Source organism: Triticum aestivum, chromosome 6D (genome assembly GCF_018294505.1).
Source record: "Triticum aestivum cultivar Chinese Spring chromosome 6D, IWGSC CS RefSeq v2.1, whole genome shotgun sequence".
Classification (NCBI taxonomy): Eukaryota; Viridiplantae; Streptophyta; class Magnoliopsida; order Poales; family Poaceae; genus Triticum; species Triticum aestivum.
In genome coordinates, this window is record NC_057811.1 from 91,427,296 (window position 1) to 91,442,703 (window position 15,408).

Genomic DNA, 15,408 nt, shown 5'->3' on the forward strand with positions numbered 1-15,408 from the left:
CAAAACCGTGTCTCTCACGGAAGAGAAAAAAATTACAGAAAACACTTTTTTTCGTTTCCGAGAGGCACGGCCGTGACTCTCGCGAAAGCACAAGTGTGCCTCTCGCGGAAGAAAAAAAACAGAAAACGCGTTGTTTTTTTCGTTTCCGAGAGTCACGGTCATGACTCTCGGGAAAGCAAAATCGTGCCTCTGACGGAAGTAAAACCGTGACTCTCGCGGAAGAAAAAGAAAAAGAAAATGTGTTTTTCCGCATAAAAAAAATTTTGAAATTTTTTTATCCAAAGGGTAAGGAAGACCGGTGGAAGACCAAACGTCGAAAAAACAAGAAAAAAACGTTTAAAAAGCCAAAAACGCGTGCGAAAAAATAAAAAAACAAAATCCGGAGGGAGCATCCAGAGCGCGACACGTGGCGGGCGGCTGAAAGCGCGCCAAGTGGCGTTGATCGTTATGAGGCTCCAGAAGGAGCGCTCGTCAACTAGTTGCTCCCACATACAGGCCTAGTTCGCAAATTGAAGATGGATCAGACCGCCGAGGATGCTCAAACCTGTGATCTGACCGCCAAAATTACCCAAATCGTGAGATGGCTCGGAAGTGGCTCGGTTTTACTGTCCTAAATAACAAAGATATTTATTTTCTGTTATAAGTATATTTTTTGCTTCATAATAATTTAGAAAACTGCATAAAACTTTCCAGGAACTCTGTAGAGTGTTTAGGGGACTTTTTTTTATTAAGATGTCATTTAAACTACTCATCTTTATTCTTTCTTTTTTGCAGGGAAATCATCTTATTCCACGGACAATCATGATGAACTGCTTTGGTTATTACAATGGGATGACATCAACACACACACATACACAAACAACTATAGCTTTATAAGTAGCACATGACAAGCATCATCATCCAGATATCACCCCAAAGTCATCGAATTCAGATTACTTATGGCAACAGCAGTACGGGTAGGGGTGGTGCTCACAATAGCTCCTGAGGTAGTCGTAGCCCATGCTTACGCAAAAGTTTCGGCACTTGCGCTGGTCATGATCATGCACCGGTTTGTTGCATTCCCACATATATTCACAGTATATGTCAGTATCTATGCTTTTTCTTACGCAAGTGTTTTGGCAGTTGTGCCCACCAAAATCATGCACCTGTCTCTTGGATTCCCACATAGATTCACGGTACGTGTCAGGATCCGTGTCTGCATGCACACACACACGCACAAAAGGAACTACGAACAATTAGTATGTGTGTGTTCCATATGAAAGAATGGAAGAATGAAGCATCACGTAGTAAGAAATACTACTATACATACGCTTGGCATTGCATGACAGGGAGACCAGAAGAGCTACGACCAAGCACAGAAACTGTGTTGTTCCTGGCATGTGCCGCGGCGAATGACTGGCTAGCTAATTAATCCTCTTCTTCTAGACGGTGTTGTCTTTTTGGTTGATGGATGCTTTGTGTGTTCTATGATGGTGTTCGTAGTATATATATATACGCGTGAGAGCGGTTCTTTGGTCAAGGGGGAGGTTAATCAATTCTTATCATATCTTTTCGTCGTACACTAATGCACGAGTAGATATAGATATCACTACGTATATCTATATCTATATGCACGAGTAGATATAGATATGAGAAATGTTTGTTTATCACTAGATGAATGTCCTTGTGTTGCCGTCGAAAAACAAAGATATAGATGTTTATTAATAATTAAAGAGTCATTAATTATATTGTGATACACGCACATATATCTCTACTCCTAATGTCTCAGTTGGTAGTCTCCGTTCCGGGTTTATTTTCGTCCCACCACTTTCGTCCGTTTTTTTTCGTTCGGTTTTTTTGTTAGTTTTTTTCCGTCCCCTTCTCGCACCCCACCCCACGCACGCACCCAAAAAAAGCCACCACGCACAAAACACCGCTCCTCTCGATCCCCTGATGCCATATTCCTGGCACCGTCGCCTTCGCGGATCCGCCGCCACAACCATCGCTCGTTCCCGTGCGCCGCCGTCGCTCCCTCTCCCAGCGCCCGAGCATCCCCGTCGCTCCCTCTCCCAGTGCCGCCTCCACCGCCATGGCCCCTCCCCTTGCGCCCCGAACTGCCTCGCGCACTCGTCGCCCGTTATACCACAGAGGAGGCGAAGACAGCGGCAGCGCGCCGCCCTACTTCGCCGGTCGCCGCCTCGGCTGCACTCGGCGGGCGCCACACGCCGTCTCCTCTCCATGGGAGTGGCGGATGGCAGCGAGGAAAGTGGATCGACCTGGCCATGGGGATGGCACTACGACCCCTGCCAGCCTCCCGCGTCGCCGTGCCTCCCTGCATCGTCGCCTCCGACCTCACCACGTAGGTAATCTCACCCATGTCCCCTCCGCACCTCATTCCACTCCATCCTCGACCACCCCCTTCCTCTCACCTCATGCCCATTGTGGTGGCCTGCAGCTCCTGTGACGAGTAATGGGGATGGAAATATATCAACGATGGGGTGTGGTTCGTTCCTGTCAGGTTTTTTTCTTTGACGCTGCCGCTCCTGGAGCACCAACTCAAAAATTTCTCATATACTGGTGTTGGTCGAGCACGAGCACAAGGCGACATTTTTGCTGGCCATCTTGTTCAACACCTACTGGTATGTGACCTGTTTGATGAAACATTGTACCAACATTGTTCTTGGATTTTTTTATTGCTGGTTGAGTTGAGACATTGCTCGTCAGCACACGTGAATGAATACTTCTTTTTGGTGTTTGAAAAAAGTAGGGGAGGGGGAGGAGGCCGGCAACAGGAGAAGGCGCATGCCAGCGAGGAGGGCGAGCAGAAGGGTGCAGTGGAGGACGATCAGGGGGAGACGTACGTGCCGTCGGGATTGGTCTCCTCCTCTTTCATATCGCTTACTTTTGGAGTTCTGAAGTTAATTGTTCATAATGCTTATTTGTAATGTATTTTTTGAAATCTAATCGCTTATTCTTTGTGATGTTTTTGTTTTTTAGATGAGCGCTCAGGCCTAGGTTTGTGTTGTTCTCGACTTGAGTATATGGGGCTCGAATTGTGATGGATATGAGGTGAGGAAAGAAGCTTTGGTATGCAATTATGGTGTACACTAGAGAAACATGTGTGTTTTTTCCTATGAAGACATCTGCCCCTGCAAACCTCCACGTGCCGCCGATGAGTTCGTCGTTGCCGATGGGATCGCCGCAAGGTGAGTTGAATCAACCTAGCACACAACGCCGTGATTGGGAGATGGGATCATCTGAGTCCTGCGTATACTGTTGTTCTTTTGATCAACATAGGGTGATGCTTGGTAGTTACCCCTCTCTCAGCCTTGCAAAGTTTGGGTGTGTGAGTTTGTAACTTGGACACCTCATAGAATGTTGGTTCGAATATTCCAAATTGATCATGTATATATCCCTAGCAGATCTAAGCTGTCACTACTCTTTTTGGTTGTCAGGAGATGTATTTTTTATCCCAGCTTCTAATGATGAAAAGAAGTAGTCAAGAATAAAATTTGATGTCCTTTGGCACCTTACAAGATGATAAAGATCAACACTGATGTTCTGCTAACTGCAAAATAGGAATGCATGGTACTTACGTAACCACATCTGTTTCTGTCTTCACTTTTGGGAGGATATTTCTTACACCCTTTATGTTGACTTGTCCCCGATCGTAATATTGCAGCATCAATGGGCATGAAGGGCGTGGGTTGAAGACCAAATATTCTACATTGTTCGGTCTATTTAAAGGTAACTGTACTAAACATCCTGTTCTTACTGCTCTTTACTCTTTAGTTAATACCATCAGTGCGGCACTCCTCCTTTTTAATGTTCTTTTAGTTAGTAGCAGTATTTTTGAAGTGTTTCTACCATTTTTATGGAGGTTCTAGCGGTGTTCACGAAGGCTGTAATTGTTGCCAGCCTGATCTTGGTAAATTTTCCTTGCTTAGTCTTAATATTGAAACTTGCTCGGAGGATCCAACCAAGGCCACATTTTTTATAAATAAGATGCAAGATTCTATTCTGTCAACAGGCTTTGATGTGTCATCAGCAGCTCTATTACAAGTCTCTAGAGTCGGCTTACCCCAGTTCATGTTACTGCTCTTTATTCTTTAGTTAAAACCATCATTGTGGCACCCCTGCTTTTAACATTTGTTTATTAGTAGCAGTATCTTAAGAGTGTTTCTACCATTTTGCTGGAGGTTTTACTGGTGTTCTCGCTATTAGACTGTAATTATTGCCAGTCTGAGCAACGTAAAATTTCATTAGTCTCGAATATGGAAACTTGCTCGGAGGATCCAACCAAGGCCACATTTTCGATAAAAAAAATGCAATATTCTGTTCTATCAACAGGCTTTGATCTGTCATCAGCAGCTCTATTAGTAGTCTCTTGCATTTTTACCTTTTATGTTCAAGTATCCATAGAAAAGGTCACAGTACATCACTTTCATTTATAACGGATGTGCGCAACGAATCATCTGGTTACAATTCTGTAGATTTTCCCGCCACCCTTTGGTTTGTAGTTAGTACCGAGTATTATAGTCCGTTTAGGCCTTGGAGTTGCGTAGGATATGGGAGCAATAGGTTCAGTGAAAAAGTCTTAGAGCCTAGGATGGTTTTTTTTTGGTAGGCTTGTTGTGCCCATTCTGATGTACGAGCTATGACTTCCTTTGTTTTTGTGATGAAATAGTGTGTCCAGTATTTATAGTTTTGAATCATGGCAATCAATAAATTATGGATCAATGTCTTAGTAGGCTTGTTGTGCCCATTCTGATCTACATGTATTTTTAGTTTTATATATATCCATTCCTGTCCATTTCTGCGACAAGTAATTCGGGATGGAGGGAGTATTTGATATGGTAGTGAGAGAGGCTCTTTTGATCCGATCAATCAGTGATAGATCAAATAGCTTATTTCGAATTGTCATACACAATGCAGTATAATTAGAACAACTCTTGTTTATTTTATCCATTTCTCAGTTATATTTATTTTAGAATTAATTTTGACATTGCTTGATAGGACAATGATTTCTTATCTTTTTGTTACATGATGCATCTTTCTAATTGCAGTGCAGAGACTTCGAAATCAGCACGCATGCCAGCTTTTCCTGTGAGCCCGAGTCCATTATCTTGCCCCGTGGCAAAAGAAATATATTTCAAGTTTCTTGGGTGCGTCTGTTAGCTGCTAAGGTGGATTTAATCAGGCAGCTTATTGATCTCAAGAACTCTTCAATCTCAGATGGTCATCTCCCTTTCCAGCCTACATAGAAAGAAAAACTCAATAGTGATCCCAACATCTAGAGCCACTTCTAATCTATGGGAGCTCAATTCTTTTTTTAACAAGAATGTGAGTTTGGATGCGGTCTTCAGATGAATCAAGCCTGATATCCACAGGTGTCGTGGGCTAATTAGCTGTGAGTTCCAAAGATGCAATGTATTTTGTACCCTCCATTTGGAAATACTTGTCGCAGAAATGGACAAAAATGGATGTATCTAGAACTATAATATGTCTAGATACATCCATTTCTCCTACAATAATTCCAGACGGAGGGAGTATGTTTCATGAAAGAATATTAACACAACAACTAATTTATGATAACTACTGTATCATTTGGATCCTATAAATGGCATGTATATCATCTTCCTCTGGTTTCTATCAATAGGAAAGCTACGCTTGATAATGCACTCCATATTGGCTTAACGAGTGAATGATTTGTTGTTGTCTCATGAGGACTATGTGATGCGTGATGAGGAAGAAGCGAAAGGAGCAATGGGATGGTGACATGCACATCGCCCTTGGGTATAAGGCGGAGGTGCTTACTATAAAGATTGAGAAAGAGTGAGGGAGAGAGAGAGAGAGAGAGAGGAGAGATCGAGGTAGGGAGGAAGGGGGAGAGAGATCTTGCATGTACACGTCGATAGGATAACTATTTTTTGTTTTGAGCAATGGGAATAGCAGGAGAGGCTCCTACTGTTTATATATGAAACCCAAAAATGGCGGATATTTACACATGAGTGGGATTACATAGCCATTGTGGCTAAAGGGTGAAAATAGAAATTACAAGCGTAGGTTTGTTACAAAATTGTCGATGAAGGTGGCCACCTCAGGGGAATTTCAGAATCAGTAAGTTACTTTTGATAGGATATCTGTGTTCTGAAATATTAATGAGATTTGGTGGTAAGTCACCATAAGTTTGTTTCCAATTTGTCAGGCACCATAACTTTCATGTCCAATATGTTGCAGAAATATTCTTTGATAAATATGTTTTTATCTCTTGATATTTTAGTATGATTGTAAAAAAATTTATTCACGTATCATTCCAAGAAGCATTTTTATTTGGGGGAAGAAAGAAGGGAAGAAAGAAGGGAAGAAAAGGAGAGCGCTTAAAGTTAAAAAAGAAGTCGCCAAGACAGCCCGTTGCAACGCACGGGCGTTCTACTAGAGAGGTTTTGTAACTCGTCCAAAATCTCTTTGCGACGAGTTTCTCATTGTCTGATTGATGTGGCTATCAGGTATTTGTTGGATGGCAACTCTAAGCTGCATGTTCATTGAGAGAATCATGATGAATCTTTGATGAACACTGTCAAAGATGAAAAGGTGAATTCTTCGATTCCCCAGGCTGTCAGGGATTTTGTACTTCCAGCAGGTTTTCCAGGTGAATGTTGGCATCCCAGTGTGGTTTGGTTATGCATCTACGCATTGCTTTTGCTCTTTGTCATGGAGTACAAACTGTGGAGGTTCAGGTTTACAATCTTGGAAATGCAGTGATTGATGTGTTTTCTAATCGTAATGCAGTAAAGAAATTGTTTTGCAAGTTCTGTACTTTGATTTTCTGTATCTTACCATTCTTACAAAGTACTGTCAAATGTACAGCTGGATTTTGTATATGGATTTCCCTCAGTTTCTTGTAGGTTCCTGCATAAGAGGTCATTATTGCAGGGTTGGAGACTGACACTATGTTTATCAGGTAATCGTTTGAAACTATATACCACTTCTGAAACCTATAACTCTGTTGTCCCTCTTTATATTCCAGAATTTGTTTCGGATGATAACCTGCAGTACATGCTATTGGAATTCCCAACAAACTTGACAGGATGGATCAGTCACACGTTGGTTACATCAAGTCTTCTGAAGGTATCCCGTAATCTATTAATCAAGATGTTTGCAGTAGTAAATAATGTTGTAGTGACTGAACGATTATCTGATAAATTTAATTCAGTAAGTATATCATTTACAGTAGCATCTTATTCTTATGTGATGTAATATATGATCATATGGATTGCAGTATTTGATAGCTCCAAAATAACTTCAAGATTTTGCCACGTGCTCTCAAACAATCGTAGTCCGAAAATTTGGTGGCCAGTTGCTGCTATCTCTACTCTGCTTCGTCCTTTCGTAATGGCAATAAGAAATCTTCATTGCTGCCGACATGAAATTCTAACTGAATTTGTTATTCAGCGGGCAAATCCAACATTTTTTGTACTGTATTTGCATGTTCCAGGATAATTTGGTGGCAAAAGAGCTACATCGTTTCTCACTAGACCAACAGGCAATAGTAAGTGATACCTTTTCATTTATATAGTACCATTTACTCATCTGTATACACTGTTCCTTTCATTCCTCACACCACAAGTATCTAACAGCCGGATAGGTCCAGTCCAGCCGAGACACACATATTCCAGTCCAACATACTCCCTCCGTCCAAAAAAGCTTGTCCCAAGCTTTTTCGGACAGAGGGAGTTTATAGTCCAGTCACACATGCTCTAACGTGATTTCACGAGAGGAAGTTAGGCCAGCAACGATATATCCGTAAAGAATAGCGACAGCTAAAGGAAACCAATCAACAGGTAACCATTGCGCTGTAGAGAAGTGGAACAACATTCATGGTACTGCTATTGTTAATCGAAAGAACTTTTTTTTGTTAACATGGTACCCACTAACGTGTGCATATGCATTTTTCTCCTGTAGTCCTAGAGGGATAAAGACACATACAATTACGATGGAGGTGACAGGCCTGAAATGTGAGAATTGAAGCAATATATTCCCTTGTATATATGTTTTCTCTTTTGAAATATATATCTCAATGGTTTTCCAATTTGTTTCCTGTAAATCTCATATTTTAATACTCCTTAGACCTTAGTAATGCATAGGTGTAATATTAGTTGATATTGCAATTTTGAAGGATCTACTTTTCTTGTATAGCTCTATTTTTTTTAATCTTGAAGGCACTACGAGAGGCCCTAATGACATATATACAGTACTAACAAGAATATGGGGGCTTTCATAACTTGAGGCAGCTTCCATCTTCTTGTTGTGTATTTATTTTTCTTAGATGAAAATCTTACACTAAGAAGTGGGGTCTCTCAGAAAATTATCATTGTTATTCTCCTTTTCATTCTTTGGGCTTTGTTTCTCAATATATGCTTCTACAAAAAAAGTAGATCGGCCCCATGTTTCCACCGTGTCGGGTGTCTCAGGTGGATCCAATCCCCCCGGCCTCCAGGGTCACTGTCTCCTCTCTCCCTTCCCTCCGTCGTTGCTGGAGGACGCTGACGGGCTAAGCCTGGGCGGCCAACGATGATGGCGGAGGCTCCTGCCTTCACTGCATCGGTGGGTCATGCGGAATCTCCGGGCACATGGAGCATCGCCAAAACCAGCGCCCTGACCCCCGACGTTGGTTCGACACAAACACATGGGGAAGGGAACTGCATGTTACAACGTGAAAATGGCTAAGGAGACATCAGATCTACCTTCTTGGCTCGGAGGGTGTCAAGGTGGCGCACAACTCCCCCCTATCGACACAAACACATGGGGAGGGGAACAAGACGAAGAGCGGGACGGTTGGCGGGGGTCTCCTCGGCGGTCCGTGGGGAAATACGATGTGAAGAACAGAGTGCGACATGACAAAGGTGAGATGGGCGTTATCTGGTTTCAATGGAGAGGGCTCCAGTGAAAAATGTCCCGCTATGGCGGGAAACAGAACGGGGAGGTGAGGGTTCGGCAGGGAAAGAGAAGGGTGCGTTGTGGGTGTGGGGTTTTTTGTTGGGCCCGCACATGTTAGAGATAACATGGTAGATAATCTGGATAACCATATTTCTTCCTCCCATATGGATATGTATGGATTTGAAGATGCCCTATTGTTCAGACGGTTGAATTTTGGGGAGTCTGTTAGATGTTCGTTTGATGTCCGTTCACACTCGAACGTAGGAGGGAGAAATGAGCTTCCACTTTAGAATTTAATTATTTAATTATTTATTTATATGCATTGTAGCCCGTAGCAACGCACGGGCGTTTTACTAGTATTATGTAATGCCTGATATGTGGTGCCACCAAATATGTGTAGAGATTAATTAGAGATTGACCGATTCCTTCCCATATAAATGTTATCAAATATAGCAAAGACTGATCTGATTTGGCAGATAGAAATCGGTTAAAATAGATCGATGTGGTATAAATTGGTTCAAATAGTAGATTGGTGCCCATATAAATGCTATCAAATATAGCAAATGCTGATCTGATTTGGCAGACAGAAATCTCTACTACCTAAAAGAAATGTAAGGTTCCGTCTCCCCTCTTACGTCGCTCGCAATCTTCGTCCGTCGTCGCTCATCCCGCGCAGGCGCGCATGGGCCAAGCTCCGCAAAGCCCACATGGGCCACATCTCTCTCATCGACACACACAAGCACACAATGGCTAGGTGTAGGGTTAGCGTCGGCTTCATCCCCAGTTCCCCACCCCGCCCCTCAGCTCCTCGGCCATCGCTCGCCGTCCTCGGCACCACCTCGCCGCCGCGCTGGTCCACCCGTGGTCCTCCACCGGCCGCTGCAGCCCCTGTACGCCGCCCGACGACCTCCTCCGCTGCCCTCCCTACCCCGACCAGGGGCACAACCGCGCAGCCGCGCCGGTCAGACCAGCCACCGCTGGAGGCCCAAGCAGCCACCATCTCCACCTCGTCGGCCAGCACATCTCTAGCAATCGCTGCTCGCCGCCCCCACCATCGGCTGTACGGCGACGCCCCTGAGCCCCTGCCTTCCCTATCGCACTATGGACCCTTGCATCAGCCAGATCCGAGCACCTCCGGGGCCGCCTTCGCATGTCTTCGGCACCTCCGCCAGAACCTCTTCGGCCCCATGTAAGTGGTGTGACGTGTTTCTTCATTGATTGGGAATGATATTGTTCCTAGATGAAGCCTCACAAGAAACTTAGATTCTTCTCCGTATGTTGGAATCGATTGTTTATTGATTGGTCAAGGTTGATTTGAGTCGTCTATGTCTGCAAGTGTTCAATTCCAACCTTAAAACCAGTCACAAATTTGATTTGGTCCATGTAAATAGCCTACTGTTTAGTTAACTTTTGATGTTTATAGGTAATTAATTACTTCTATGTACGGTGTCCTAATTGCTAAACGAATAAATTTAAAATAGTTATGGTGTATTTAATGATTCAGAAAGGGTACAAGTATGCATACATGGTTCTATTCTCTATTTTCAGGTTTAGGTTATTTGGATTGTACATCAGTATGATATTTCTTCTCTCCTCAAGTCTCAGATCTGCTTTTCATCCCCCTTTGGTTTGTTTCATGAGGATATTTTCATTCAGTGCATACATGTTGATTCGTTCATGTGTTTAAAAGTACGAGCAGAATGCTGGATGTCCTTGCAGTAGTAGCCCAGCAGAGGATCTTCCTAGCGATTTGGATGTACAGAGTTTATGATACGGAAACATAATTTTGTCTTTGTACAGATATCGGATTTTCTCCTTTCTATTTGTGAACTCTTTTGATATGTTATTTACTCCTAATTTCAACTTTTCACGGTTTGTTCTTCCAGGATTTCAGGGAGTATGGACCATGTATGGACAGATGTGATCCTTAATTGTCGTTGTTCTTGGCGTGTTGCTGCCATTTTAGTGGGTAGAATCTATGCACGGCCGAGACCTCAGTCTATCCACTGTAAGTCATGCCTTTTGATCAATTGTTCGCAGTAGCTGAGATATTTTTCTACATGCCCGTTTTGTTGCTCAAATTCCTGCTTTCATTTAGGTACGAGTGTTTAATGAATTTACTCTTCTCCATGGCGCGTCCATGAGGGCAGAAATTTCATGCTTCAAATCTGCTTGGCGAGAAGTAAGTTATCTGGTGATTGCTTATTATATGCTTGTATTTTTACTGCTGAGCATAGAAACTTATTATATGCTTGTATTTTTCAGCCTTTTCAGGCCTGGAGATGTCCTTGTGAACTGGTCAGTGATTTTCGGAAAGTGGAGCTGCATTCAAGGTTTGAGATATAGTTTATGTCGACTGGATGAGTTGTTTGATCTCTTTGCCCTGTTCTTCGAGATGGGTTACGATGAAAACTCTTGGGGCCATGAGCAACACTTGAGGTTCCTCTTCATAAGCACAAAAGCTGCAGCAAGCAGAAATTGGAGAAGTAAACCTAATAGTGTTCATTATGAGCTAATCTGGACCATGTACAGAGTCCGCCACAGTTCAAACAAAATCTCTGTACTGAAGGTGGTGTGGCGTTGAAGCTGTCATGTCCTCGGCCATGCCCGCCCATTGAAATCTCTGTTATTTTCCTCTACTTGTATTCCACCTTTTCGTTGCAATTCAATTTTTAGGATCAGCAGTATCTATGCGATTAATTTCAAACTTCGCAGGATCTTTCAACATGTCAGTAACACTCTAATAAGTATTCATCTTTAATTTCCTACCCTATAGTGGGCAACACAGTTTGTTCTATGTGCATGAACACTGATAAATTAATTTGTGTTAGTATGTAGTGGTTCAAGGATGCTAAAATTTTGTACTATAATCTGTTTCCAGGTGCTTGAAACTTGCTTTTTTGTCGACCTATATTGCAACTTCTGCTGTAATCAGCATAGAATTATATTGCTGCATTACGGCGCTTTCCATTAGAACACACGACTTATGTTGATCATGCAATTGTGTTCTTTGTTTTTTCTGTTTTGTGCAGTTGAAGAGCTTTGTACAGAACCGGAGATTAGGAGGAATGGAAATATAAGAAACAATTCAGGAAGATTCTCTAGGGAAGCAAAAATTGTTTCCTGGTCTGTGTAGGTCCATTTAGGAAATTAGATGACTGTTGTAATATGAATTTTACATCCATTCCAAGAAAAAGTGATGTTTCTATTTACATCCATTTTGGTGTGATAAATATTGGTTCTGAACATATGCTTTCTCTTTCTATGTGTTGCAACATATAAATTGTGTGAATTTTTTTGGGACAACTATAAAAAGTCAAAAATTATGTTCCATGTTCGTAACTGGATTTATCAAATACCATATAATGTAGTATATATTGAGCTTAGTGTTTCCACACACTTGCTAGATGGAAGAATGAATGGCATTATGCAACGTGGTTTTTGAAGCTGGTGGAAAGAATGTTCTCACTATTTTGCGTGCCAATGAAACCACGTTAAGTGCCTTCAAGAACTAATCAATTGCCCTCCTGGTGATGCATAAGTTAAGCAATATGGCTGTGAGTAAGCAGTATTAGATTTTGCTACAATGTGCTTGGTCTCATAATTGATTACTATTTGTTCTAGCTTTGATATTGCATGTATATGTCATCAACTTGGGTTTGTCCGATCGGAGCTTCCACGGAGGTGTATGCTTCGATGCTGCTTGATGTGCATGAGAAATTTGATGCTGCTTGATGTGTATGAGAAATTTGAAGGTAATATTTGTTTCACAAGATTGTTGTTCATCATTAAAATATTTATGCCCCGTTGCAACGCACGGGCAATGTCCTAGTCGATTTAAATAGATCCATGTGGTATAAATCAGTTTAGATAGTAGATTGGTGGGGTAGCGAACGCCTGGAAAAATCGATGAAACGGTTGGGGTGTAGGAGAGAGGTTGGACGAAGGGATGGTGGGGAGGAAAGTAGGTGAAAGATGGCACCTTAGGTTCTTTTTGAGTAAAAAAAAATAGAGATTAGACACAATTGACTGCTGAACTGTATTTTCTATTGTCGACACGTCAAATGTCATATGCAGCTTAGAAATCAGCCTGGCCAGATCATATGCATCCTCTATAACACTAAGCTCCCTAATTTTAAAAGCCTCACAATCAATTGAGGTTTACAATTAAAATTGGGTCATTCGATTTTGACCGGGTCAACAATTTCTTAAAGCTATCTCATTTAATTGTTTCATACTATAAACCGTGCTTTCTAATTTTTAACTCCTCACACTTAATTGAGGTCTTCAATTTAAAATTGAGTCACTAATTTTGATCGGGTCAACAATTTCTCAAGGAGCTCTCTCATTCAATTATTTTAATTCATTATATTTCTTAATTTTGAAACTCTTCAATTCAGTAGAGGTATTCAATTTTAGATTTGATTTACGATTTTGGTCGGGCCAATGATTTTTCAAATCAATCAGCAGCAAACTGGCCTACAAAAACATATCGATCATGTGCTTCCTCCCACCACCTGGAAAAAAGAAAGCCACCATGTGACATTGTAGCACCAACATAATACATGCAACTATCGATGCAGAAATTTCCCCACATCAATATGGGTTTATTAGCGGATAACACAGAATCACACCCAAAAAGACCCACCAAATATTGTATTATATAAAAAAAACACTCCATCATCTCATTGCCCCCCAAACTAAATATTCCATCAATTCCAAAATATAAAGGGTATTAGTTTTTTGGAAAGTCAAATTCATTTAACTTTGACCAAGTTCAGAGCCAAAATTACCGACATCCACAATATTAAACAAAAAATATGAAAATTCATTTCGTGATGAATCTAATTATACCGATTTGATATTATGAATTCTGATATATTTCTATACTAATATGGTTCAACTTAAAAAGGTTTGAATTTTTTTAAAGTAATACATCTAATATTTTAAAACACAGTGAGTATTTTTTTTTTAGAAACCCAACAACGCCAATGGCGTAGCAAAGAGCGTCCAACTCTTCTAGTATATACCATTGTCGATGGTACAGAAGAAGCCCTTGCGATGTTTACTCCCATTAGTGTCCAGTCTCCTCTAAACGAGTTCAAGTGTTTTTTTATTAAGAGAAGGGTCGACCAGAGTTTTTTTTTTTTGCGGGTGACCAGAGTTGCATTAAATATTAGGCGAACTATGGTTGATGCAACGACTCAAAAGAAATAAGAAATTGCTACCTAGACCTTGAATATTACAAAAAGGACCCTATACATAGGACTTAGATTGCAATTGGGCCCTAATCCTACAACAGGCTTCAACTCAGCACCAACCCCATCGTCGCATAGGACGATGTTGACTTTCTCCGACCTGGGAATTGAAACGGTTAGGTATCATCACTAGCACGTAGAATTGTCAGAAGTGGAAGATGCAGACGTCCAACCGAAACCCAATCACCTTCGATTTGGCAGTAACAAGGCCGAGAGGAAGAAAAGGAGACATCACACAATGCACAGTGATTTATATAAAATAACAAAGATGTTTATTTCCTGTCATAAGTATGTTTTCTGCTTCATAATAATTTAGGAAACTTTCCAGGAACTCCGTAGGAGGTGTTTGGTTCGTGAGCAGTGGCGCAAACGCAAACGTAATCAAATTACACCGTCAATGTAAACAGTATGGGCGAAAATCAAACTCTGTTTGGTTCTATGAACAGTAACGTTAACTGATTCCAGCAAATTTCTAGCGGTGGCCGACAGTGGCGCTCCTGTGCATGTGCGTGCTCCAATCAGTAGGTTAGATACAGGGCTAGGACTGGGCGGGCTGGCCGGCCGGTGGCCTGGTCTATGCAGCCGACGTGCGGCCGTGGTTGGGAGCAGCGGCTCCGGCGACATACGCCATGTACCTGTGTAGGTTCCCGGTGGTCGGCGGCTCGCCGACGGCCATCAAGGTGCACAGTGTTGGAATTATGTGTCCTGCAACTATATTCAAATTGCTTGGAATTGTTAATATTCGGAATACCTTATTATGGAATTGTACATGTATTTATACATGGAATTGATTTACATGTTTAGTATAGAATTGTTACTTGCTGGAATGTACTTAAGTAATATATGCTTAAGGGAGTTGGTCGATTATCAGTGGAATATAATATATTATTTATATTGAAAAGACTATCCGGATACACTGATGATTGGAAGGAGCTAGATCGTATAATTAGATTAAAGCCCTAATGTTGACCTACATAATTAGAGGAATTTACACTTTATTATGGCGCGTTGCTCACAAGTGCGTGCTCCGGGAACGTAACGGGTAGAATCCATTAACAGACAAATATGATCGTGGTTGGTAATTTGATCTGGACTCTATCCCGGAAACTAGTGGAAAAACTAGGAATCTTATATCTGTATTAGAGGTGGACTCTTTAGAAAGACAGTATAAGAAGACCCCTACCCCCTAGCCTTAGAGATGCGAATTATGAGCGGCACCACAGTTAAGCGC

The 15,408-nt window shown here is 41.7% G+C and overlaps 1 protein-coding gene and 2 long non-coding RNA genes across 5 annotated transcripts; 2 read left to right on the top strand and 1 right to left on the bottom strand.

The window, feature by feature from the left end:
* Positions 1-737: 737 nt before the first annotated feature.
* On the bottom strand, positions 738-1,524 carry LOC123141198 (uncharacterized). Its single transcript, XR_006470200.1, has 2 exons — positions 1,310-1,524; positions 738-1,195 (listed from the first exon to the last, which is right to left on the bottom strand). It is a non-coding gene; the product is annotated as an uncharacterized lncRNA (long non-coding RNA).
* A 381-nt stretch (positions 1,525-1,905) lies between these two features.
* Positions 1,906-8,175, top strand: LOC123143783 (uncharacterized). Of its 3 annotated transcripts, XR_006471043.1 has the most exons (10): positions 1,906-2,342; positions 2,435-2,618; positions 2,747-2,836; positions 2,977-3,185; positions 3,435-3,567; positions 3,662-3,726; positions 5,046-6,943; positions 7,036-7,531; positions 7,620-7,823; positions 7,945-8,175. It is a non-coding gene; the product is annotated as an uncharacterized lncRNA (long non-coding RNA). The 3 variants fall into 3 exon arrangements; XR_006471044.1 differs by having other exon boundaries at positions 2,744-2,836; positions 7,620-8,175; XR_006471042.1 differs by having other exon boundaries at positions 7,620-8,175.
* A 1,437-nt stretch (positions 8,176-9,612) lies between these two features.
* Positions 9,613-12,185, top strand: LOC123143784 (atherin-like). The gene is made up of 4 exons (XM_044562768.1): positions 9,613-10,108; positions 10,806-10,927; positions 11,018-11,101; positions 11,185-12,185. The coding sequence occupies exons 1-3, from the start codon at positions 9,627-9,629 to the stop codon at positions 11,029-11,031; spliced, it is 618 nt and encodes a 205-aa protein (XP_044418703.1). The 5' UTR covers positions 9,613-9,626; the 3' UTR covers positions 11,032-11,101; positions 11,185-12,185.
* Positions 12,186-15,408: the final 3,223 nt, after the last annotated feature.